General features: G+C 41.4%; 1 protein-coding gene across 11 annotated transcripts in view; it reads right to left on the reverse strand.

Annotated features, from left to right (window-relative positions):
• Nucleotides 1–22,732: 22,732 nt before the first annotated feature.
• Nucleotides 22,733–27,191, reverse strand: part of MITF (melanocyte inducing transcription factor) — a 215,608-nt gene continuing 211,149 nt past the window's right edge. For all 11 annotated transcript variants that reach the window (XM_045808072.2, XM_087866859.1, XM_045808078.2 and 8 more), the window contains one exon: nucleotides 22,733–26,294. In XM_045808072.2, coding sequence (XP_045664028.1) covers nucleotides 25,896–26,294 — 399 coding nt within the window. In that variant the 3' untranslated portion in view covers nucleotides 22,733–25,895. The remainder of the gene's footprint in view (nucleotides 26,295–27,191) is intronic.

Below are 27,191 nucleotides of genomic sequence, written 5' to 3' on the forward strand. Positions count from 1 at the left end.
GCATTAAAATCCTCAGATAATCTACAAGCAAGTTAAAAATACTAATAGTTGACTTTGGTAAGTTAAGAATGGATGTAATAACCATACAAATAACAGAAGAATGTCAATACACTTTCAAACTCCTAGAGAAAAATATGAGACTATTAGGAACTCTTTAATCCAAAATAATATTATAAAAAAATAAAGGAAAATAAGAACAGGCTAGACAAATAACATTCTGTAATATACTAATAATTACATTAACTATAAACGTACTAAATGCCCTATTTAAATGACAAAGACTATTTGGGTTAAAAAACAAAACAAAACAAAACCCACTACAAGCTGTTTACAAGGGATAGGTTAAAAGCAAAATATTTTAAAGAGAAGAAAATTTTATGCCATATAAACTAACAAAAGGGAAATTGTGAAATAACAAAAAACAAATTTAAGTCAAAAATACTACTAGAGCTGAGGAGGAACATTTTTTAATAATCCATATGTAACTCACCAGGAAAATACAACTATTCTAAATTTATATGCACCTAACAACTGAGCCTCAGACAATATGAAGCAAAAATTGACAGAATTATAAGAAGAAATAGACAAATCCAAATCATAGTAGGAAATTTTAACATACCTTTCTCTGTTACTGACAAATAAACAAAATCAATAAGGATGTAGATTCGAATAGCACAACTAGCAAACCCAATTTGAAGCAAGTACAAAGAATACTGCTCAAAAGTAGAGACGATACTCTTCAAAGAAGACACACAGAGATACAAGCACAACTGAACATACGGTGGTCCGTGAAGCAAGTCCTAGCAAACTGGAAAGCACTGAAACCATACAGAGTATCTTCTCTTACCACTAGCAATTAAATTGGAAATCAAAACTATAAGTAGAGAATCCCATATATTCGGAATTCAAGTCATACATTTAATGGCCTCTACTCCTAGCTATGACGGTATTGCTTTTTGGTAATAATCCTTTTTAAAAACACTTGCAAAAGCTGGACAAAAAAATAACAATGATGAGCGGATACAACTCTACCACTGTGGGTGAAAAAAATCATAAGTGATTTGATGGTTGGCTTTCTTGTGTGTTTATATTTATTTTCTCAGTTTTCTAAGTTCAGCAAGACTTACATTTTCACTTAGCGACCATAAAGAGTTGTTACAATTAAAATGTCGTTAACACTTTTTCATTATTTATATTTTCAATAGATAGTTACAGTAGCACAATCATTCTCATGTGAAGGCCTTCAACACTGTTTGATGTTATTAAAGACGTAGGAAAATATCCTTTGACCCAGCAGTTTCGCTTCTAGAAGTTTATCCCCCAAAACATCCATACATCTGTCCAAAGATGGCGATGCAAGAATACATCGTGTGTGTAGATGTATATTCTGAATTATCTGTTGACCGAATACTGGAAACATCTTAAATGTCCAGTAATAAGGGACGGCTCAAGAAACTATGATCCAGGCCTTCCCGCTTTCTAAAAGTTTGCTTTATGCCCCTTCGCTTTTACGGAAGACCGACGTTAGTACTTGGTTTTGCAGATCAAATAAAATCTGAAGAGGATTTTCACTTTTACTAGAAAAGTTGAAGAGCGGAAGCGGTGTTGCGTGTTTTTTGCAGGGAGCCGTTACAGAGGCCGCGCGTCCTGCCCAGGGAGAGGGGCTATCGCTTTGAACTGCGTCGGCGAGCATCTGTGCTTTATCTCCACTTATTTTGTTCATCTGTTAGCAAGATGTGTCCTAAGGTATCAGAAAAGCCTAAGAAGTTATTTTCGGGGTCTGGGAACGCTCAAGATTTTTCCGTATAAATTAATGGTAATTGCTTCTTCACTTTACACCACTTGGGCTTACAAGATGTTTCATAGAATGCTCTGCCTAGAATGCTCTGTTCTAGCGGGGGAGACCGTACATCGATAGGACGGGATGCCTTTCGGATTCTAACAAAGAATGAGACAGGTCTGTGTATGCCGATGGACGGTATGTCTTGGGTTAAACATCTTGGGTAACAAGCAGCAGAGATCAATTCTGGAGGACTCGAGCAAAAATGAAATGAATTGGAGCCACACGAGTCACAGAATGGCCAGGAGGATGGCGAGGTGACAGATTCGTAGCTCCAGAGCGCCCAACATCGGTTTCACTCCATCACGTTGACTGGATATTGCTGTCTCCATCCTGAGTCAGTCGTGGGTTGAGATTCACTCTGAAGAGAGAGCGAGCCTGGGTGCTGGGTCTCATACCCAACCCTTGGCTACCAGGTGATTTACGTTCCCACAAGGAATGTGCAAAGTGAGAAAGAGGGGATTCCCCAAAATAAAATCAGGGTGTCATTTGAAAGGGAAAAAAAGAATGTTGTACAGAAAAAATAAAAAACTTCCTCCACATACTGTTACAGGAATATAACAAAACACAAAAGTGTTTGTAGAGTAAATCACCACTTGCGTGTTTAGAAATGGGAGAATACATATTACGTATACTTGTTCGCACAGAAGCTATCTTAAAAACAAAAACAAAACAACATTAGAAACAACTTAACATCTGTATCCCCCATGAGGGGGAGGATTGTGTCTATTTCCAATGACTAACACACAAGAGGCTCAGAACAAATAGATGCAGAATGAATAAAAGAATATAATTCTAAAGAGGAGAGCAGGGAGAGATAGAGAGACTTACTTTGCATAGATTTTTTTCTTTCTTTCTTTCGTTCTTTTTTTTTTTTTTTTTTTTTTTTTTTTGGTCAAGTGTCTGGAGTTCTTCTGCAACTACGAAAGGAGGTACAGAGAATTAGTAAATAAAACAATGTATACCTGTTCCGAATTGAAAATTCCGTACTCTAGGAAGTCTGGGAACTGTTGTTATCAATGACCTGCCTGCCCTGCCCTGAACCGTCTCATTGTGTACGTGCCCAGAGAGAGTCTAGCAGAAAGGCCTCATTGTCCGGTGGAACGAACCAGGTCCGGCCGGGGACGCTCCCCCCACCCTGTGGCGCACGAGCTGCAACTCAGCTACTCCGGGCCTGGGGAAATAATGCCTGTGGAAAGATAAATAGTCAAGGGTGATTTGGTCATCACACTGGGGCTCCAGCTCTTTACAAGTCTGCACTGATAGCAAAAACATTGCTGAGTGTCTAAATAATTTGAATGATATTAGTAGGGAGACCCTGGATAGAGGAAAACAACAATGGCTTGCTGACAGCACTGACAATGGAACAGAATTTTGTGGGCTGAGATGATTGTAAAAGCAAACAATGGTGATATTGTCCTTCTGGTGTTATTGTGTAACGCTGTAATTTATGGATGAAGTGGAATTTCAAACAAAATAAACAGACTTGAATTTGTTAACTAATACAGTAAGCAGAGAACATTCTGTTATGTGAGAAGAGAAATGGGAATGTTTTCTATGCCCCTGCTATTTGCTAAACAGAAATATGTTTATATTTGGCATAAAGTCTTGCTTTCCATTGTTTTCGCTAGCTTTTCGAGAATATTCTTTTTCATTTCATCTTGAAAACAGAGATAAAATGTGGGTGAGAGAGGAATGTCGTCAGTATAGATCACTATACAATTATGTTATATATAGTTTCAGGAGTTGAAAAAATAAAAGACGTTTTATATCACCAGCCAGAGAAAACTCTTCTGGGCAAGTGTCAACTAATTGCCTCTTTCCTTGGAAAATGCAATGCCTGTCTTATCACAGATGCGGGCTGATGGGATGGCTGCTTTTCTATCGCAGGCAGTTTATGGTGTCACGTAGGACCGTTTGCTTTCCCTTACACTTACAAAGAAGGAACTGCTTCTCCCTACACTAAAAACATCAGGTTTATATCTCAGGAAGCATTGTAAGTTACTGTAAGTTATTACTTACAATATCATGGTTAATGATAAGTTATTATTTAAGAAACTATTTTATTATATCCTAAAATATGAAATTGAGGATACCGGACAGAGGACAAAGTACACCTCTTCTGTCTCTGTGCTGGAAATGGTATCTGGCATGTAGTAGGTAATCAGCAGATATTTGTTGCATGAGTAAATATTTGATCCTTCTATGGGCAAGGTGTTGTTCTAACTTGGGGAAACATCTGTCAAAGACAAACCTAAGTCCGAGGCAAAATTAACAAACACTATTTATTCATAAACTTGCGAAAGGACCCATTGGCTGTCACTTTTCTTTCAGCAGAGATTCAAGGGTGTTAGAAGGGAGAGTGAGCTTTAGAGAGTCAAAACGGGAAGGCAAAGACAACCTCTGATTGGTAAGGGTTCTGTCAAGGTGGGATTTTTGGAAGCCAGGATGACTTTCTACAGGTATGCTTAGTGGTCCTTGGTTGACTGCAAAAAAGCAAGCGAGTAATTTGGGGACATTGTTGAAGTGAATGCGAGGGACAGAGTGTTTTCTGTGGCCAGTCACTTCCAGAAGATTGTGGTATTCGATGGGATGCATTTTACACGGTCGAACTCTCATTATGGTCCTTAATGGGAAGCTGCCTGCCACCTGCGTTCTCCCTCCCCTCCACCTCTCTTTCAAAAAAACCCCCCAAAACCCAAACACAAAAAAACCCACAAAAACCAAACAAAACCAAACAAATTGTCTCTAAATTGGCAAAAAGCCTCTTAGAAAATCTAAAAGTAAAAAAATAAAACAAGTTTTTATGTTCGAAATAGAAAATGCCACCATCACCCCCAAATCCTAAATACAATAAAAATAAATGAGTCATATAAATTCAACTGTTCATGAGAATTCGTCAGATGTAAGTCAACTTGCATTTTTATATTCAAGCCTTATTTAATCATAGATGTGGTTTCAAGGCAAAGATAAAGTTCAATATTTTATTGGAATTTAGGTAAGACCAGTGAAAAACGTACCGGAGAATCAAGAGCGTGCTTTCCATAGGCGTCCCTGTGTTTACTGAGCAAAATAGCACCGGGAAAAAAAAAAATTTCCAAACATTATTTGAAGTTAATTGCAAGGATTCACAACCTTTCTGATGGCTCTGTCTTTATTTATAAATTTATGAAACTGCCGTCAGAGGGACAGTATTAGTGACCATGGGAAATTTTGAGAAATTAAATAGACCCTTGGCTTCATGCCCAGAAAAAAATGTCAGCCCTACACAGAAAACCAGGCAAAAGATAAAAAAGATTCCATTATATCTATAACACAATCTTCTTATGGCTTTAGTACAAGTTTCCTCTCTGCTAACAGAAGTCCCTGCAGAAGGTTTAAACAATCTCAACAATTTCATTATGTGAGCGTAGCTAAATCCAATAATGTAAAAGGGTTTAGAGAGCCTTCCCATATGCTCAATTCCATACCCTTCCCTTCTAGGGGAAGTCAGAGAACTTGGCTCTCTGGAAACTGATTCTACTCCGATTGCCCGGAGCACAAATCTTGCTTTGTTGATATCAACGCAAGCTCTCCTAAGGACACACAAAGAAGAGAAGAAGCCATTAGAATTTCTCGTGACCCTGCTCCGAGCCAAGTCCAGCTTCGCTGAAATGAATGAAAATGCTTGTTACATGGCCCAAGCAGCTACTTTGTCCATTTGAAAATTAATTAGACCGTAGCTGGATGAACAACCGTAAGACGCTTTCACAATGTTCTTAGATGGATGACCCTGGCTGAGGGCCCAATTTTAACAAGTTTACCCTAAAGCTAAAACATGGCCTTTTGGCTAAGCTAGTGCCTGCAATTATAACGCTCTCCTGAGTGGTAGCCAACCACTAGGCACGACCCCAAAAGGAAAGGAAGCAAGGAAGAGAGTAGCGACGACTTTTACATGCAACTGTAATAGCCGTTGTTCCTGAAGGACATTTTCTGTCTCAAGGAGCCAGTTCAGTGATCTGGGCTTGGAGAAAATGGGAAACTCGACGTGTCATGATCCACTGTAGATTAAGACTCCGTAAGGGTAGGGATTCTATTGCTCCCTGTAGTCCTTTAAGTATAATGGGACCATACCGATGAACTAGGAGCACAAAACACAGACCTGCGTGTCCAGCTGTTTTCAGAAACGTCAGGTGGCGCGTGCTCCTGGCAGCCTGTGGTTAAGAGCGAAACTTCGGGCGTGTAAGATTTTGAGCCGCTCCACGCACAAAGACACTAATGATTATTTTTTTTTAAAGATTATTTATTTATTTATTTGAAAGGAAGAGTGAGCGAGAGAGCATGAGCAGGGTCAGGGGCAGAGGGAGAAGCAGATTCCCCACCGAGCAGGGAGCTCGACGCAGGGCTCGATCCCAGGACCCCGAGACCACGACGGGAGCTGAACCGAGACCGAGACCACACGCCCAACCGACTGAGCCAAGCAGGCGCCCCTGAGACGAACGGCTATTTTTAAAAGTAACCTGTATGTTGCTACAGTTACGAAGGCGGTTAACAATAGAACTGATGCTTAGTATCTGGAGTGTGGAGCTGAGGGCAGCGATCAGAGGAGGTGGACCCATTGTGTGGAAAATAACGTCATCGCAAGAGAGGAGCAAAAAGAGAAAGATTTCGGAAAGCTTGCCCAATCCACAACTTCGTTTTCGATAACAACAAGTCTCAGAAGTTGATTCTGTCTCCCCCGATAGCTGATTGGGGCAAGGATAGACATCCGACTCCCGTGGAGCTGGTTCCATGGCTGATACTGAGCGATTACATTGTGTCTCTGTCCCCACCGGGCTCTTTCAATCTCTTCTACACCTCTCTCTCTCTCTGGGCGGACAGTGGAGCGTCTTTAGGCATGACTAAGGTGACAAAGAAGGGACCCCAGTCCGCTCGTGAGGAGAAGAGTTCAGGTGCAGAGAGAAGGACAAAGAAAAGACGTCATGTCAGTTTTAGTTGCTTAGTATGTAGTAAGATGATAAAAGCCCAAGAAAAATAATGGACCAGACTCTCAGGCACGCTCAGGAATTCCTTGCTCTCGTTCACCTCCCACCGGGAATTTACATAGTTCAAGGGCAGCGGCTCTAGCTGGTACATCGACTTTCTCAGTTTTCCTAATGGAGCTAACTGTTTTAGGACAGCTCTTCCTGCCCTCAACCCCAGATCTTCTTGACGTCCTTGTATGGCCTTAAAAGTTACCAATCATCATCCCCCCCGTCTCTCCCTCCAGAAGTAATTAGGCCTGGGCTCTGGAACATCTAACGTGGTCAGAAATCTTTTGGTGGGGTGGTAGTATGGGTGTCAGAGAATGGGTGACTGGAAAAGAGGGACATTCCCTAGCCCTCCTGAAGTTGACATGGAGAGAAAAGACTCGTGTTGACTTATATCAATCTGGTTCGACAGGTGATTCCTTGAATTGAGTTACAGAAATCACATTGTTTCCTCCTGAGGAGTCACTGGACTTCTCCAGATGAAACATTTCCCAAGTTACATGATGGAATTGGCCAGTTTTATCTAGAACCCTCAGGAGGTCACCCCTGCCTTCAAGGGGAATAACTTGGTTTCCTGAAGGCAAACTGCCTTTTGGGGGTTCGCCGAGCTGCCGCTCTGTCCTTTCAATGAAGCCTCCCTTACTGAGGCTTGCTTAAGTCAGATCCTGTTCCCATGCTCTGGGCCAATAGTGTGAGTGTTTTCACCCGTCGCCCAAACTACAACTTTCACAGAACATCCAACAAGTATCCAAAACATTAAATGGCATCAGGTGCCCGTCAGGTGCCCGTCTGCTATATTCGCTTTTCCATCTAGAACCGACAGAAGGGATCGTTTTGACAAAGCGGATTGACCAACAAAGGACCATGAGGAGGCAGCAAGGAGACTCCCAGGCTGCCTAAAAGGTCGTATAATCAACAGGAAAGGTGCCTGGGGGGCTCAGTCGGTTAAGCATCTGACTTTGGCTCATGTCATGATCCCTGGGTCCTGGGGTGGGGCCCCATGTCAGGCTCGCTGGGGGCAGTCTGCTTCTCCCTCTCCCTTTGCCCCTCCCCTTTTCCCCTTGTCTCTCCCCAACCTTTCCCCCTCCCTCTGCTTGTGCTCTCTCCCTCTCCCTCTCTCAAATAAATAAAATCTTTTTTTAAAAATTAAAAAAATAATCAGGAAAGATTAAACAGAAAGTTTTATCTGGCACATATACGAACGAGACTCATCAGAGGCAATTTAAAGCACTGAATGTAAAAACACAAATCAATAATAATAACAGCAATTTGTATTTTCAGGATGCTTTACAGTTTCCAAAGAATTTTCAGGTGCGTTCTCACAGTTGAATCTCACAACACACCGCAAGGGTGGGGTTTGGTATTACCATGCCCAGACTGCAAATGCAGAAACGGATTCTCCAAGAAGTGAGGAAATGTTGCCAAAAGAATTAAGCAGAATTGTGGTCAGGGCACACACTATAGAGCCAAACAGACATAGGTTGGAAATTTGGTTACCACTTTTTATTATCTGAATGGACTGGGGCAAGTTGTTTAATCACTCTTTGCTTCAATTTACTTATCTGTAAAATTGGGCCAATGTATAACAGCCAAGCACTGTTCTCAAATACACTAATTAATTACTCTCTCAACAGCCCCATAAAATAGAGCCCCCATTTTTCAGATAAGAAAATTGAGGCAAGTAAAGATTAATTACCTCGCTGAAGATGACACAGCTAGTAAGTGGCAGCGCGCCTCGTGTCCGTGCACCGCTGCTGTGCTCCCGTTTGCTGGTGTGAAGGGTAAACCGCAACAGGAGACTATGCTATGTTTGGTATAGTGAGAGCTCAATACAACGTAAGCACTCATTCCTTTTTTAAAAAGCTTCTCTTATTTACTGGCTGGCTTTCCTATGGAACGGGGCTCTGCAAGGGCACAGGTGTCAGTTTTGCCCACCATTATAGCCCTAACGCAGAGAATAGTGCCTGACCCAAAATAGAGGCTCAGAAGTTATGCGTTGGAATGAGTGAGTGAGTGAATGAATACGGTTCATATTCAGAAGTCTTTCGGAGAGCTGAGGGAGGTGGGGGCCAGAACAGAGCAAGAGCTATTCCCTCTGAACGTATTCTTCAAAACTGGTGCATCTCACAATTCTACAGAAATACCATTCATATAAAAGTTCAAGAGTCGGATAAAAAGGCGTCTTTGGAAGCAGAGTGAAATACACAATTGCAACTTCAGAGGTCAGCCCCTGATGAGTCAGGCAGAAAGGTGGCCGAGGGCTGTTTCGGGTATGTACACACTTGCTCACCTACCAATGCCTCCCTCCCCTGCCTCTAGCCTTGCACGCACCCCCACCCCCGCCTCCCTTTCCTCGAGTTTAGAATCTGGCTGCTTCCCTGCACCCACCGGGCCAGGTTGGGGGCTGAAGGGAACCCAAACCCCCCGGCTCCTGTCTCAGTTTCCTATCATCCTTTGTGACCTTAAATGCCCCCAGAAGGATTCCATAAACGGACTAGGATCCAAATGAAACAACTAGATTGAACTTCGGCAGAGAAGTGAGAGTGTCCTTTAAATGCCAATAGGCATTGCCTTTGGCATAACAAAGGAGTTAAAACATAATTAAGATCTGAAGGCTGATTATAGGAATGGGTATGATTATTTTTATTATTTTTCCTCTTTCTATCTTTGTGATAGCGTGTGATCAACCTCTGCCATGCTCCGTTGCTTAGTAGCAGACAGTCGAGTTTTAATTATATACTAAAATAAGCTAAAGAACAGAAAACTGCTTTATGTCTAATACGTATATATCAAGAAAGGCATGTGACAGCATCTAAATTGCTTTAGTGCCTGATAAAGAGCGCCTCCGGTAGGGTTGTCATCAAAAGATCACGAATGGAGTAGGAAAGTATTATTAATAAAGCTGCTACTCTATTTATATGTCCTCCATTGTTTGTGATTCCTTGTTAGAAGCGAGAAATGAATTTTTATCTACCACTAATTTCATCAGGTTTTTTTTTCAAGTCAGAAGGAAAAAAAAAAACTTTTGTCAATTGCACTGCCAACCCTCGTCCTCCAAATAGAATTCTTTTCACTCCTCCAGATCTGCCATTCCCAAAATATTGTATCTCACAATAAAAAATTAAAGAATTAGTTCATTCATTCTTTCCAACGTTCCACGAAGTTGTGTTCCAGCAGCAAACCCCAGAGGCATTCTCTGCCCTCACAGAGATTAGATGTTAAGGGGAGGGAAAGATAATAAATAAGTAAAACGATGAAAAGATAATCACAGACTATAACGAGGGTTAAGAAGACGGAGAGTCTATTACTTCAAAATCGGTTTAGCTGCAAGGGATAAAGATGCACAATCATTTGCTTACACCAAGGCTGTGATTCGGCCACGGCAACGTTCTGACACGGGCTCTACTCGGACTGATCAGTGCCTCTTCTCTTCGGTTGGTTCAGGCTAGTATGCTGGACACGTTGCTATATGTGGTGAATAATGATTATGGTTTTAAAAGTTTATTTCTCCTTTCACATTAAAGAAGGCTCTTCAAAATGGTTACGGCAGCTGGGGCGCCTGGGGTGGCTCAGTGGGTTAAGCCTCTGCCTTTGGCTCACGTCATGATCCCAGGGTCCTGGGATCGAGTTCCACGTCGGGCTCCTTGCTCAGTGGGGAGCCTGCTTGTGCTCTCTCTCCATCTCTCTGACAAATAAATAAATAAAATCTTAAAAAGAGAGCGAGAGAGGGGAGAGAGAGAAAGAGAATGGGTAAGGCAGCTTCATGAATTCATCAAGTGCCTGGATCTGTTACTCACCATTCTAAACACACGGCTTCTACTTCATGGCCCAGGATGATTGTGGCTTGCGTTTCAGCCATTGCAACTATATGAAGGACAAAGGCAAGAAGAGGACTGTACCTCTCCCCCGACCCTTAAAGATGTTTTAGTGTGTCTCCCAGCAGCCAGACGTATTCCAGGGCTGCGAGAGAAGCTGGACTACGTAGCTTTCATTCTAGGTGGTCATCTGCCCACCTGCAAATTGTGCAATACTTTATTACCAAGGAAAGGGGAGAGCAGATAGAAAGGTACCAGATACTGCCACGCAGGGTGACGTGAGAGACAGTTAGTGGTACAGAGGGGGCTGTGTTAAATAGGGTAGTCAGAAGCCTTCTCAGAAAGGAGATAACAATCAAGCTGAAATCTGAAGCATGCAAGTGAGCTCGCCATATGGGCTGTAAGGAGAGGACACCAGGCAGAAAGAATGCCTTATTTCAAAATAGATTGACTTATGCTCACAGAATAATCTTGACCTTATTTTATAAATAATATTATGCAACTATTAAGTCTTCCTGGGCTGGGTGATAGTCTCTATTCTTCTGTAATTCTTAGTTCTCCAAATTTCAAAGCATGTTACATTACGGGAATTTTCGAGTTATTGAAACAGCCAACTACTGCCACCCAGTAATTTTGTACCGGGTAGGAAGACAGTTGAGAATGCAATTAGTAACAGACTAGTTGATACATTATTTAGGGGTGTGTCTCTTGGGCAAGGGGTGGTAGCCAAGCCAGATAAAGTGTGCATCCAGTATAGTATGTCTTAGAAACCGCCGCGCGTGGTGTAAATAATGCTAGATTCAGACAAAACTACCTACAAATTAGGGTATTAAATCACAACTCACATTACAATAACATGATTTGGTTTGGTGTTCACTGGAATAGAACTGATCGTATGGAACTAATGTGATGTTTTGTGTGAATGTCACATTAGTTATGCATTTGTTACATGAGATCGTGGGTGCCAGAATGTAATTCATTGGAATAAACAGAAGAGCCTAGTGGCATTAAAGCCTAAAGCTATAAAGGGGAATTTGCCTTCATTAAGCCTTCTCATACTATAATTAAGGTGACATTACATCCAGCGCATTTTCTTAATAAATATCTCACACTGACATCAAACAAAAGAAGAAATCAGGAATACTATTTATTTCTGTAGATTTCATGTGAACAAAGATCATTATAAAGTAAGTGGTTTTTGTCTAAATATATCATACAATGACAACACATCCTAGTACTGAATAGATGGTGTGTGCGAATGCGTGTGTGCACGTGTGTGTCTCAAGCCTTTCTCTTGAGTCTATTGACCAAACCGCAGACGAGGGGAACTATGGGATCCTTATTACGCGTTCAGTGGAAGAAGCTCTAAGGATGTGTGTGTGTGTGTTTAACTGATCAGATTCCCCACATCTATGTGTCTAGCTATAAACCTAAGACCTAACTATGAGACCCAAAAAATCATGTCTGTTCTAGAGCTGTTACAATGTGAGCTTTATTTTCAAGGGCAAAGACTCTGGCCTTATTGCCTCTGTTAACTCCACTTAAAACAATGTTTGACATATCGTAGTTACTCAGAAAGGTTTAAATGAATGAATGGTAACTTTCATTCACAACAACTCAACAGTGAAGTCTCTATCAATGTATTTCATAGAAACGCAATATATAAGAAAACTACAACAGAAGTAAGAATTGATTTTAAAAAATGCCACATAGAAACTTATTGCATACATCCACCTCCTCCCAGCAACCTCAGTATGAAACACTGAATGTATCTAGTGAACAGGGATCGTGGTATACGTCTTAGGTGTGCAAAAAAAGAGGACGTGTTTCATTTTTCTCAAACTAGACTTAATTTCTCCTTTCAATCTATTAAGGAGGTGGAAGATTAATCTTTGTCATTTGTGGGTTCCCTTCCTTTTCCCATGGGGTTTTGTCCAAGCTTCCTGCGAGTCTATAGAAAAGAGGCTCTGGGTGAAATGTTTGTTTTTTGTTTGTTTTTTGTTTTTTCTTGGATGAACCTTCTAGCAACAAGCAGCTCCAGGCAGCCCACTACTTCTCTGGTATTTTTCTGGTTCTGGACTGTTAAGGAGGTGGAAGATTAATCTTTGTCATTTGTGGGTTCCCTTCCTTTTCCCATGGGGTTTTGTCCAAGCTTCCTGCGAGTCTATAGAAAAGAGGCTCTGGGTGAAACAAGGCACCGTGTCCTCCATGGCACTCTCTCTGTCCTTGGCGATGGGCCCATGTGGGTGAGTGATGAGTCTTTTCTCATCCTCCCCTGCAAGGTCCCTCCCTCACTGGTTGTTTCCATCGTCAGTTCCAGGTCTTTCTGGTGGGTGATGCTGTCTAAGGCCCCATCTCGATACTGCAATCATCATGTTTTCCTCTAGAACACTGGGTCTTCTCCAAGAACTCACCGGGGAAGAGTTTCACGTCCTCTCAGCTCTCAGATCCCATAAAACTACTTGTGATTTTTGTCATCTCTGCAGCCTTGAGCTGAAGGAACAATGCACAATCCCTGTCTCCCTGCTACCTCCCATACCTCTGCTCTCATCACTCTCCCTCCGACCCCCTAACCAGAGACTCTTTGTATCCATATATTTGTCCTATGCAGTGATCATGTTTTCTATTTTCCTATGAAGAGCCTTCTCGGCTTTTCCCTTTCTGAAGAAACATTCCTTTTCTGAGTCCATAAGCACGGAAACGTTGAGTTTCAGCAAGTTGTGGGTAGACCAAGGAGGAAGTTACAATATTGAGGGAAAGTTTGGCTGGAATTATAAAAATATTATTCCACTCAGTGAGCTTTCTGTAGGCAGATGAGCTGGAGCAAAGAAAGGAGGAGGGAGGCAGGGCTGGGTAGTGGGCAGGAACAGGGACCAAGGTTGCCAGAGGCATGTGCTAGAGTCCAAATCTTATGGGTTGGGATTTTCAAGGGGACACAGCAACCAGGGAAGACTAGGGACCACTCACAGAACTTGGATAATAAGTTCCAAACAGAGCCAGATTTATAGGAGGAAAGTTTTACAAAAGAAAACAAGACCTCAGATCCTTGCCACTTGCATCCAGAGTGGCGTCCACGCCCCCTTCCCTGGAATCAGAGAAAACCTGAGATTGCTAGATCAGCCAAGTAGCAGAAGTAACACTTCCTGACTTCTGAGGCCAAGTCACAAAGAGCCGTGCCACTTCTGTCTGTTGTTTTTTTGTTTTTGTTTTTGTTTTCTTTGAAACATTTACTCTGGGGTTGCTCCTTCTCAGAAACGAGCCACCATGCTGGGAGAAACCCAAGCCACGTGGAAAGGCCACATGTGGGCACTTTGGTCAACGGTCTCAGCTGAGCCAAGCCTTTTGAGTCATGCAGCCCAGGCGCCAGGTTTGTGAGTGGAGGAGCCTCCAAGTGATTCTAGCCCTCGGCCATTGAGTCACCACCGGTCCCTGGACTCTTCCCAGCTGAGGCCCCAGACATCCCAGAGCAGAGAAAACACAAGCCATCCCAGCTACGTCCTGCCCAGATTCCTGACCTACAGAATCTGTGAGCCCAACAAAATGGTTTTTGTTTGCCGCCACGATTTTGGGCTGTTTTGTTGTTGTTGTTTGTTTTGGTTTTCTGTTTGTTTTTGTTTTTTGTTTTTTTTAAATGCAGCAATACATAAGTGGAACAGTCCAGAACCAGAAAAATACCAGAAAAGTAGTGGGCTGCCTGGAGCTGCTTGTTGCTAGAAGGTCCATCCAAGAAAAAACAAAAAACAAAAAAAATAATTAGCCTCCATGGCACGAGAAGAGCTAACATTTACTGAATGTCAGTCTGTGGCAGGCACAGATCCTTTGATATGTACTGATTCAGTGAGCCCCACACTGTGCGACGTAAGGAATATTATTCACTGACATTTTACACGGGAGGAAAGAGAGGCAAGCAGAGGTTAGGTATCTTGCCCCGAGTGACAAGGCTCTAAATGGAGGGCAGTGGATTCAAACCCAGTCTGTCTCTAGCATCCATGTTCTTAACCACATTAGAGAGCCTGATATATGGGCCAGAACTTGTGGGGGTCCTGCAGAAAAATCTGCAAACCTTGAGAAGATTCTATTAGTATGTTTGATACAAGAAAAAAACTACTGGCCTTTTCCCTCAAGAAACTCTATTTAAAAGATAGGAAAAACCAAGTCTGACATCTCAAACCATTTCAAACACTATGACCAAACGCAGGTTGGGCTTTACAGCCCCTGAGGATATGCTGGCTAATAAGAGTTGCTTTTTTACAGAGAAAAGACAACTCTGGCTTCAACAAAAACACTGTGGTATAAACACAACTGGAGAGAAAATAACAACAACTGTCAAGCATGGAAAGACATGTATTTTACATTTTCTCTCATTAACCTTCACCTCGGCCCCTGCAACAGGCACTTTTATCCCCATCATCAAGATAAGAAAACTGAGGCTCAGAAAGCTGAAAGTATTTGCCCAAGAACATATCACATACCCGTAGCCTTATAAAAGGATGAGGAAAAATGCTTTTCTAGCCCTCCTTTCCCGCAGCAAATCACAGCCCACAGACAACGCGTTTGTATGAGTTTCATCACCTCTTCTATGATTTTCAATTTTGCGCAGTGTGTGTGTGTGTGTGTGTGTCTAACACTACGCTCAGCAGTTCCTCATCTCAAACTGGATGTGATTAAAGTTCAGCTGACAACTGAAGGAATAGTCAAGGCTGTTATCCACCCTTTTATAATAATCCCCGTAAACAGATAAAATCTGCCTGCAGGTTTCCCTAACCAAGGTGAGATTACATTTCCCAAGTTTGTTTTGCTTCTTGCTATTACGAAACAGCAACTCCATCTCATGCTCACAAAATCCTTAGATAGCTTTCAAATTCTGTTCAATGATTCTCATCTAAGCTACAAAGGGGAATTTAATTTGTTTTTGCGTAAGCAGGAAAAAACAAGAAAAGAAAAGCTCATTGATCTAGATGATTTGAATAGGAAGGCCAGTAGGAGAGGGTGAAAATCCTGAAGTAATGTCATTGAAGAAAAGGATGAAGAAGAGAAGGAAAAACAGGAGGACATAGAAGGGAGGAGAGAACATTTCTTCCTGTGAACGGTAGAGCATCGAGGATATAGTATCTGCAAGTATAACTAAACTGTAAGATCTCAAAATATAGACTTGAAATAAGTTTCTGTCTTGTGCACACAGCAGTCCAGAGGCTGGTGGCGCAGCTCTGCCACAGTCATCACGGCACCTACTCCTTCCAAGGAACGGAGGGCTACTCACATCTGATTATCTGGAATGGAATGACCTGGTCCCACCGAGTTGCAAGGAAGGCTGGAAAGAAAGGAAGCCAGCACCGTGGCTAGAAGCTGAGCAAAAATTCAGAGCGTTATATTACTAAAAGGAAGAAGAGACAACAGATGTTGGGGGACAGTTATCAGTTTATGGCATAGTCCAGGGGTCGGCCTGCTACCTGTTCCCGAATCGCCTGTGAGCTAAGATGGCTTTTACAGATGAATGTTTACAATCAGTGCGACGCTGAAGAACACTGACTTTGAACCCAATTAAGCAAGATGTTGCTCCTTCCCAAAAAGGCATTTCATTCTTCTCATGAGTAAAACTGTGTTGCAAAAATTGTACTCGATCCTCACGATTATACTTTGAAACTCATTAATGTAAAATCCCTGGAAATTTGTTTTCTCCCTTCTCATTCACGTATCAGCATCACATCCTTGATTTTTCCTGTTGGCCCACAAAGCCTACGGTATTTACTACCTGGTTCCTTAAGGAAGAAGTTGCTGACCATTGTCATCGTCTGAGCTGGACTAATTCCTGCAAAGTGTAGAGAGAACGGCCTGTGAGTGGTGTAGGAACCCAAAGCCCGTGATCCCACAGAGTCTGGAGGGGGTTTCTAATCATATTAAAACTTCCTTAACCAAGTCACACACCCGGCAACTTCTGTTTGCTAAAGTCCAGTGGGAAATAGGAGAGTAGGAGAAAACAGTCTCTGCACAGCCACAGTCTATGCCCGAAAGCTGAGACACTGCGCATAAGAAAGCCCCAATCTTTATCGGCGGCCCGTTTCCCTCCTACAAGACACAGTTCCGTTATCTGTCCATGACTTGACTGGGTTAGCAGTTCTCCCCAGCCCACGGCTGGGCTGCAGCAGTACACTGGAAGCGGTTGGGGAGGAAAGAAGACAGGGTAACAGCACTGTCTCTAGGGCCCTTAATACAGGGACCACAACCCCCATTCCAGCTCTGAGACCCCCAAGGACACCACCGTCTTACAGCTCAGTGAAATAAGGATCTTACAGATGATCCTGCACCATCAAGCTCAGGTAAAATTATATTCATTATATTCTGTCTCAAAAGGCCGGGAAAAATACACATGAGAAAGTCTATTATCAAAATAGTGAAGAGAAAGTGTGAACCATTTAAAGCCACAAGTTACATTACTTAATTCATATGGAACTTGAACTCTCCCATGAACTCACGGAAATAGGATGTGATGACGTCCTTGTAAACATGTTTCTACAGTCGTAGCAAGCACATTCTTTCAACCTAGTACTTTTTTCCAATCTTACTTATGTCTTATGTTATTTTAAAAAAATACTGCATAGTTATTGATAATATGGCGGCAAAAATCGCCAGTACTTTTCTATTGACTGCAAATATGATTATTTTATATACAAGTGACAGGAAACCAGCTCATTAGTTTAAGGAAAGGAGGAGGGGGCGGAGGAGAGGGTGGGGAAAGGTAGATGGGGAGGGGGAGGAAGAGAAGAAGAACAAAAAACAGGCTCTGAAGGAAATAAACAAGATGGCATATTTAAAAAGTACAAATAGAACTTCCTTTCTGAAAGGTAGTCAGTGCCTTCTTCTCTGAGGAGGTAAAATTTAACCTGAGCCCTAAATGAGAAAGAGTCGAGTGGTAGAAGATCAAGAGGACGGCACCCACAGATGGAAAGGACAAGTGAACAAGGGCCGTAGGAGGACCACCTTCCCAGCTTTCAGGGCTGTCCCTTTCCCCTCCAGAGGGACAGAGGCCACCTGGCTCGATGGGTGAAAACATGAGGAGGCACAACCCATCAGTCTGTTCCATGCCCCTGGCAACGGGGATGGGTCCCGGAATAAGCACACTGGCCAGTCTGGGCCCAGGAGGGTCTGGGAGAGAAACACCTGTTCCAGGCTGGTTGATAAACTGTAGGAGTGTGTTGGGGCCATCAGTCACTCTTCACCTCACGGAGAGAGCCTGCATGCGAATGAAGCCAACAGAGAGGAGAGCAGACATGAGTAGGAGACAGAAAACCATTCATGACATTGTCGTCTGAAGATCTGAAGTCATTGTGCCGAGTGTCATCCGTGGAGTTTTTTTGCGATGTGACCAGCAAATCTCCCTTTCCAGTTTGAGCCAAATGGGAGCTTGGTTTCTGTCATGTGCATGTGAAAACACCCTGACAGCCCAGGGGGCTTTGGAAATGATGGAAGTAAGAGTTCTTGTGTATTTAGAAGAACTTGTGCTTCGAGAGTCCTTTCAACATCTTATTGAAGAACTCAGGTCTTAGGATCTCCACTTTGGGGGTGGGGGGTGGTGAGAGCTGGCGAATCGTTTGTGGAAAACTAGCCACGAATGATGAGGAGGGAGAGAGAACTCTAGGGATTGAATACCTTCTTTCCCTCCCTTTCCATCATCCTGCCATTAAGGTAGAGGAAAGAAAAATCCCAAAATGATGCACGTGGGAAAAGCAAGAGACTGGCAAAGGGAGGGCTTGCCCAAACCTCTTGAGATCTACAAGAATGAGTACTTGTAGTTTTTCTGCCCAGAATCTCCTCCCAATTTTAGCACAGCATCACTCCTTTGCAGTCTGGGTGAATTAACCCCACCTTCCTTTCCCTTGGTCCACACGGTTTAGGTGCAGCTGAGGGAATCTAGTGGAGTGGACCATGTGACCCAGACCTGGCCAATCGGCATGTTCCATCTTCTTGCCATGGTGGTCTTACTCAGTGGGCCTGACCAGAACTGATACAGGGACTTGACAATAGACACTGGGAAGGAAGTGTTGGCTTTCAGCAGAACTGGGGGGTCCGCATGGGGAAGAGTCACCTGCAGAGAGGAGCATGGAATCAAGAAAATGAGAGACAGGCAGACTGAATGCCTTTGAGCCCTTAAATTCAGACATACGTGAAGTTACATTTACCATTTCAACTTTGTGGTCATATAAGCCAACAAATTCCTCGGTCCCACCAGAGCGAAGTTCCTCTGTTCACCATTTCTTTCCAGGCAGAGAGTGGGGGCTGAAAAAAAATATCATAAAAAAGGCACTGAATGAAAGAAATCTCTGATCTCATTTCTAAGGAATAGAAATATGTGGTAATGTGTTTTCCCTCAGACTTTATAATACGGCTATTTCAATTCTGTAACAATCTTAATACTATAATATACCAGATCCTGACAATTAATGTGGCTTTTGTGGGTTGGCCCATAACCAATTAACTGAACTTTTGAGATATAACCTATCTGTTAGGATTCGCTTGCATTAAAAAAGAAATCATTGAGGGGAGCCAGGCTGGCTCAGTCGGTGGGGCCTGCGGCTCTTGATCTCAGGGTTGTGAGTTCGAGCCCCACGTTGGGTGTGGAGATTACTTAAAAATAAAACCTTAAAAAAAAAATAAAAGAAATCATTGAGAAGACTACGTAAGTTCTGAATACTACATAATTCTTCCTACCTCCCTTCCACCAAAAACGAATGAGCAGGACCCAAAGTTATAAACCCCTTATACAGTAGCCAAGATCTGTCCCCAGCTTCCCACACATCAGGTATTCGTATTTAAAGGGGTGAGACACATGCAATATAAAGGACTACTTCTTACCAGTCATAGAAAACGTACATTGAATGTGAGCATAAGAGAATTTATATGTCCATTGAAAATGATAACATAAATTACTTTTTAAATTCAGGAATACTACTATTTTAATGGCAATAGTTTCCTTAACCAGCATTTTATATTTGCAATGGAAATCCAAACCTAAGCAAATCTGCTTATTCAGGAAGAATTCTTTAGTGACAATGGCTTCTACCTGCAGAATAATAAACAAATGGAAACCTACTTAACCCAGGAATGAAAGAAGTTATCTCTTATCAACTCTAATGTCTGTAAAATCTCTGGAATTTCCCAAACTATGTTCTTTGGAACCATGAACAAGTGTTTTACACACACACATACACACAAAATCTTGTGGTCAAATAAGATGGTGAAACATTAAATACTATTCTCAATCCTGAAAACTCTCAGTGCCTATTAGCATATTGGAGAATGTGGAAGTCTCACAGGACAGATACCTACCTGTTCAAATGTGTTAAACACAGCATTTCCCAGCAGTAAGTTCCTCAACATGAAATACGCTGTTTTGCTTCCTACCCCAACCTCCAAGCCCCAATGCCCCAAAGCAACTTTTGGAACAGCTTGTGGCACTAGTTCCATGAAGCAAAGTTTGGGAAACACTAGTTTAGTGGTTTCTATCTACACAGATTTTGCTGTCTGAATAATCTGGAAGGCATTTTGAGTGACAATTGCACCCATTTGGATTTAACTTCAACTGACTCCATAATTAGAAATTTAAAATGCAAATTTTTCAAAAGCAAACTGCCTTTACCATTTAGAAATGTTGCTGAGACTTCTTGGATTTGCATACAGCTGTATTACTTTCCAGTATATCTGGTATAGGTAATAGGCTCCAAAGACCTATAAATATTGAACACAAATAAGATTAGCCATGTCTACATTTTATGTATAAACAAGGGCTTGACAATTTTAATATGGCAAATGCGCTCTGCTTTTTTTCTTTTCTTTCTTTTTTTTTTTTTCTTTTTTTTTTTTTTTTTTTGGTACATGCCTCTTGGGAAAACTGGGAATGGAATGGAAGCTTTTACATTTGTATTCCGCACAAGATGTATATTACGGATTCATGTGAGTATGGGTGAGGACATGAAGCCATTGCTAGAGAGCCTCGTGTGGCAGCAAAGAATTAAGAGATCATCACCATCTCTCACTAAATATAATGAAAATCTAACTTTACAACACTCCTCTTAAACGAGCTTGCCTCATGCTACTTGGCTATGCATTAAATCTTGGCATATACAAAAAATAAAAACAGGGTAGTTCTAAAGGTTCATTTATGTTGGCTGGATTATGAAGATTAACTCCTCAGATGGTGTTCCAAGGAAGTCATCAAATGTAAGTATAATTGAAAATAAAAACCTGAAAACCATTTAAATATTGATAGGAACGCGAACAGACAGGATATAGTCAAGACATCACTCTTTAGATACGTAACATCAGTGTATATCATAAAGGATTAAAAAGTTCAATTCTCTAAGGAATATAATGGAGATTTCAACTTCAGTAAAGCACATTTCCTGGGAATAATATAGCATAATTATTCTCATGGCAGAGGCACCCGTGCAGATTACACACATTTAATACAATTTAAATTTTAGGTCATTTGTGCTGCTGATGTTTTTAAAAGGTGATAAATTGGGTTTATTATTCTCTAAAATATTCTAACCCCGGGTCCTAGATACAGTGCGGTCCTCTTCTCCAAAGCACCCGGTGCCTTCAGTCACCTTGCCAGTTCCCACGAATATTAGCTCCGTGCTAAAATGCAGCGTTTCTCAAACAGCGTGTGCCACCGTTGATACACACGATGATTTTAGGTAAGTCCAGGGAGAGGGCTCCATTTTACTCGTGGAGGGGATTGTGATAATATAATCACAGCTACCATTCACTGAGGACTTCCTACGTGCGGCCAAGCAGAAATTCTAGTCTGTTCATTTGAATGGCCTTCACAAGACCACCACGTGGTCGCCTCTGTTACGATCACCAAACAACAGAAAGGAAATTGAGGCACAGAGAGGCTAAGTAGCTTGTTGGAAATGGGCAGAGACAAGATTATGCTGCCAGTCCGTGTTTTGTCACTTCGTGGATAGATTTACCTGTGAAGTGGGTTCACTTAATAAAATATTTAATAAATCTAAGTCTGTGAATACGAAACGAAGTCACACGAGCTGTAGGCAAATGTGCAATGTTCAGGGATCAATGCTCTAACACACAGGCTATGTTTTTTTGTTTTCTTTTGGCAGGGGGAAGCTCGAGCTTAAGGATCCTTAGAGATTGTAGGGTGACTCTGAAGAAGCGATTGCCAGGTCGGGGTTACAGTTCAGCTACAGACCTCCTGGGATGAACAGCTCCAACCTTCAGCTTACCTGCTTTCAAGGCTGCCCGGCAAACTTCTTGTTGAGATAGGAAATCTTCCTACTTTTACACATTTTTAAGGCATCACATAATCACATTTCTATGGGAAATATAAATAATTCAAATAACTCTGAAAAAGAAAGGGCTTGATTATTGTATATTACAATTTAAGAAAAAAAATCAAATTTAACAAAAAGCTGACAATCAGATCAGAAACGTTATAGGAAGTTTCTTGCTCATTTTCTCCAGAGGTTAAACCAGAATATTTTTTAAAGAGGGCAGAAGTTTAAGGTCTAGCTAGGGAATAAAGACATGTTTTGTCTGACACTTCCCAAGTCAAATCCAACATTTATCAAATGATTCTTAAGTGCTGTATTTAAAAAAAATACAGCCAGGAGCTGGCAACCTGGGTATATTAAGCTCTCATTATTGTAAATTTGTATTTTAAAAACCCAGTGTCTTTTTCGTAAATATGCAAGGGATTCTCTGACAATTTCTCTTCTTGTAAAGCCACCTCTCACTAAAACATGTTCAATAAAACTCCTATATCTAAAATGAATTCTTGGCATCTGGGAGTTTAAAATCTCCCCCAAATTCAGAAGGGGAAAAAAAGCTGTATAATTATAGTTCATCTGAGTGCAAGTCATAATCAAAAATGTTGAAAACCCAAAGTAATATCTTAGAATGGCATTTAAAACAAAAAAAGTACTTACTGGCATTTTAAAATTTTTCCTGCAATTTGTTATTCGTTAAATCAGAAGAAAATGTGCGCTACCATTTTGGCTAAGGCAAACAATGTTCGAAATTGTCATTAACTAAAAACAAATGGCCACCACTATGTGAAAAACCAAATGCTTTAATGAGGCTATCAAGAACAACAGTTCAATTATTTCATTGGATACATTAATATCGATCCATAATATACAGTGCTATGGACCATACAGAAATTATTGCTGCATCCAACAGCAGGTGACTATATTATTAACATTACAGTACCAAGCGTCCGCAAGAGACAGTCATTTGTCATTTTTTTTCAAGAAATAGGGTTTTTTAATATACTGTTATCAACACCAACTTTTCCCCAGTGCATTTTTAAAAAATATTAATAAGTGCATTCCTTTGTGCTTTATTTTATATCTCTTAACTTCCTATGTATTTTATTTGTTCTTATTGCTTTATTATTTAAAAACAACCAGAAAGAATTTTGTCATCCTATGTATGACCAGATCGGTTGTAGGGTTTTTGGCAAAGTCAAAAGGTTTGGTATTTCCATTGCCTTCCTGGAGGCAGGTGGACAAGTTTGGCATTTTGGTCATTCCATACGGAGGCCCAACCCCGAGTCAAAAGTCTGCTCTCAGGGATGGGGGGGAGTAGTGTGGATCGTTCTCTCATTGTCACAAACGACGACCCCAGACCACTGCTTCTTGGCTTAACTAGTCCCTAAAACAAATCCACACTTGATTTGGCAAAAAAGAAATAAATAAAACCACCCCCGAGGCTGCAGCATTCTCCTGGGCTTCCTTCCTGCCACTCCCAGAAATTGTCTCTTAAGAAGGGGATAGGGAAGCAGGCGACAGTGAGCTCAGGAGTTGCGGAAGTCAGGATAGTGGTGCGAGATGCCATGCTTTCTCTCAACAGAGCTTTCTCTAAGGTCACTTAGCCCCGGCCATATTCCCTGGGCCAGGGGCTAGTCAACCTGGCTCCGTTTTTAAGAACCCTCACCATCAGCTGAAGAAAACAAGCATCATACCGTCGCGATCTTTGACTTCTGCACCCAGCTCCCCTCCCCCCATATAAATATGAAGAGAAAAATAGACAATGCTATGATTGTATCAATGAACACTATGGTACAGTTAGCTGTTCATGCAGATTTGCATCACTATTCTAGGAAAAGAGCTATACAATTAAGGGGATTGAAAGAATGGGAATTAATTTTCCCTACCCCCTTCGGTAATAAAGCTATAAAACTGATAGCATCATCAATGTTTCCAAGAATTCTCATTGCCCAACGTGCATGGGAACTATGCAGTTGATTATTTTCACGGAAGCCCTCCATTCATACATCTGACAATCACACCTTCTCTTTGAACCCTCCAATACCCATCCGCCAGTTCGTATTTGACATTTAAACTCATTTTCCTTTTTTTAAAAAACCCCTCCTGAATAAGGTTTCCTGATGAAAGAAGTTGGCACTCTGTCACTAAAATATATTTAATATGAAAAATATCTGAAGGAAAATTGGAAGCTCTTATATTGTCTACATAGGCACCATGCTCCATGTTCCTCTTGACTATAGATACCATCTTGAAACTGTCTCCTATATTACGGTTCAGTCAGTGCTAGTCCAAAAAAGACTACTGCTATATTTAAGGCACTTCATTCTGAATGGATATGCTTTATGCCACTTGCTATTCAATTGTAGGCTGCTACTGAGAAATTCCATTCAACAGCCTGGCTCTTAACACCATATGTCAGCTGTATAAAACACGTAGGCCAGATAGATTACATGTAACACTACTGTTATTGCAAAGGACTACACAAGTAGATAATGCACTGAAACTAACTTACAACTTCGCTGCTTGTTAAAACACTGCTATCAAGTAACAGTAATTTGCCAATACAGTATTTCTCTCCTTCCAAAAATTCAGCAAGCGTTTGCTGAAATAAACCCCAATTTCAATGACCATAATGGGCGTATTAACGCTATGGTTATCAGTCTCCAAGAATATTGCTACTTTTATATCACTAAAAATAAATATGTAAGTTTATTTTCTCTAGAAAGCCACTTTTAACCTATTAATACTACACCTTAAATGTGTGGAAAAAACAGTTCCGAGTGAGACTGTAATATACAAAATATTCGCAAAGCTCTCTTTAAACACAAGACCTTGCATAAAAGTTTTCTTTCACGTGTGTACAAAGAATGCGGAAAACCACCAGTGAGTTGTAAAAATATTGAAAACTTGCCATTTTAAGATGCATATTCTTACAAATTAATACAAACATACTGAAAAGAACGATGATAATAAAGAATCTGTACAAATCAAATGAACAGTAAAACATAATTTAAAAATAAAAATAGGAAAGCCAATTAGAAATGTGCCCAGTTTGGTTTACTTTATCAAAAGTGAAATTGAAGAGAAAAAAAAAAAGACAACTTTCAGTGCTCCTCAATATGTTACTTTGAGAGGACACTCATTTCCTTTTCAAAATAAAATATATCTTATGGAAACTTGAATCACACCCATTGATGAGGAAAACTGTAACAGAGCACAGAGCGAAGGACAGTAAGATTAGAGCCCATGTTTCAGAGCCTAGGTCTCTAACCCTTCAATTTCACTTGCACCTAAGTAAGGGATCAGTTACATTTTCTAACCAGACAATCCTTATGAAATTGGGTGCACTTTTTTTTTTTTTCTTTTACAGAATATCGTATTGCCTTAAATAGTTTGCAGTAGAAAGACTAAACGCTGTTAGATGGTACTGGATCTTTAAGGCAGTACCAATGAATCAATACATTGACAAAATAAAAAAAGGTTAGTGTGGATTTCTTCCTCTCTTTCCTTAATCTCCTTCTCTTTTTTTTTTTTTTTTAATTTTTGGTTGCTTTACATTCTTTCGATTAAACTTTACATTTAATTTCCAAAGATGTCACAGGCATAAAAATCTCAAACCAAGTTTCCCCTGAATAAAAATGGACAGAAATTTCTCTGGTGCAAAATCCTCTTGCTCAGAGAGCTAAAGTCCGGGAGGAATTCAGTTCGCAGATACTGTACACTCATTGTACAATACTTTGGAGGCATCTGTAGTTGTATAATAGAATATACAAGTCTGTTTCACAAAATTCTAAAAATAAAATATATCCTGGGCTATCGATAAAGCATGAAAAAAACTTTCATATTAAAGGAAAATTATCAAGAAACCCCGTGCGGGGAAATTATGAAACCTACGAATCAAGAAAGGAAGCAGTTTCTGAAAGCGCAGGGCAGGGAGGGCCCGCTAACAAGCGTGTTCGGCCTCTTCCATGCTCATGCTGCTCCTTCGGCTGCTCGTTTTGGAAGCTCCGGGGGACACTGACGAAAGCAGCGGGTCAGTTACGCCAACGGGAGACAGAGTGTCATCCATCAGGATGTCTTCCAGTTTGGATCCCATTTTCGTGGGGATGCTATAGGCTTGGTTACTCTCGGTCCCGGCTCCGAGGTTGTTGAAGGTGATGGTGCCGTCTGTGAGATCGAGCGTCGTCGTGCACGGTAGGTCTGCGTGATGCTGAAGGAGGTCTTGGCCGCAGTTCTCGAGAGTGGGTTCTTGCTTGATGATCCGATTCACCAGATCGGGGGAGCAGAGGCCCGTGGATGGAATAAGTGAAAGTCCGTGAGCTCGAGCCTGCATTTCAAGTTCCTAAAATCAAAGGAAAAAAATCAGATGTTTCAAGAGGCGGAGAACAGAGGATTGGAGGGCAGTGAAGTACTGTATGCGATACTATGACGAGGCATACACGTCGCTATGTATTTGTTCTAACTCGTAGGACACACAACACCAACAGTGAACTCTAGGGTTAACAGGGGCTTTGGGTGATGGTGTTGCATGGTACAGGTTCATCGGCTGGAGCAAACGCACCGCTGGGGGGGGGGGGTAGCGGTGGAGGCTCTACCCGCATATGGGCAGTCTCGCTCCCTTCTCCTCAATTTCGCTGTGAACCTAAAACTTCCCTAAAAAGTAAAGTATTAGGGGCGCCTGGGTGGCTCAGTGGGTTAAGCATCTGCCTTTGGCTCAGGTTGTGATCTCAGGGGCCTGGGATCGAGTCCCATGTGGGCTCTCTGCTCAATGGGGAGACTGCTTCTCCCTCTGTGCTCACTCTCTTTCTCTCTCGCACTCTCTCTCAAATAAATACAAATCTTTTTATAAAAAGTAAAGTATTAAAAAAATTAAACACTCAGAGGAAAAAATAAATTATTAAAACAATATTATTTTGCTCTTTTCAATTAATAAATGCTCTTTCTTAAAATAGAGTAGGGGAACCACTGCTAGTATCTGACATGAGTTTTAGGTGTTTCATGGATTTCATTAGGTACTAAATACAGAGACAGTCTCTTCCAGATGTTAATATTCATGAAGATAAATTTTAAAAACACAGAAACAAAAACATAAAAATAACATTTCAAAATGTGAGCTGATTAAAGGAAAATGTTCAGGAAATAATACAGTTCTGGGGTCCCTAAACTGCGTGCACATATCCAGGGGTTCTGCAGGGAACTCTCATTTTCAGGTATCTGGGGCAATAGCACGCTGCTCCGA

Source organism: Ursus americanus, chromosome 14 (assembly GCF_024610735.1).
Source record: "Ursus americanus isolate L20-20 chromosome 14, mUrsAme1.1.p, whole genome shotgun sequence".
NCBI classification, from domain to species: Eukaryota; Metazoa; Chordata; class Mammalia; order Carnivora; family Ursidae; genus Ursus; species Ursus americanus.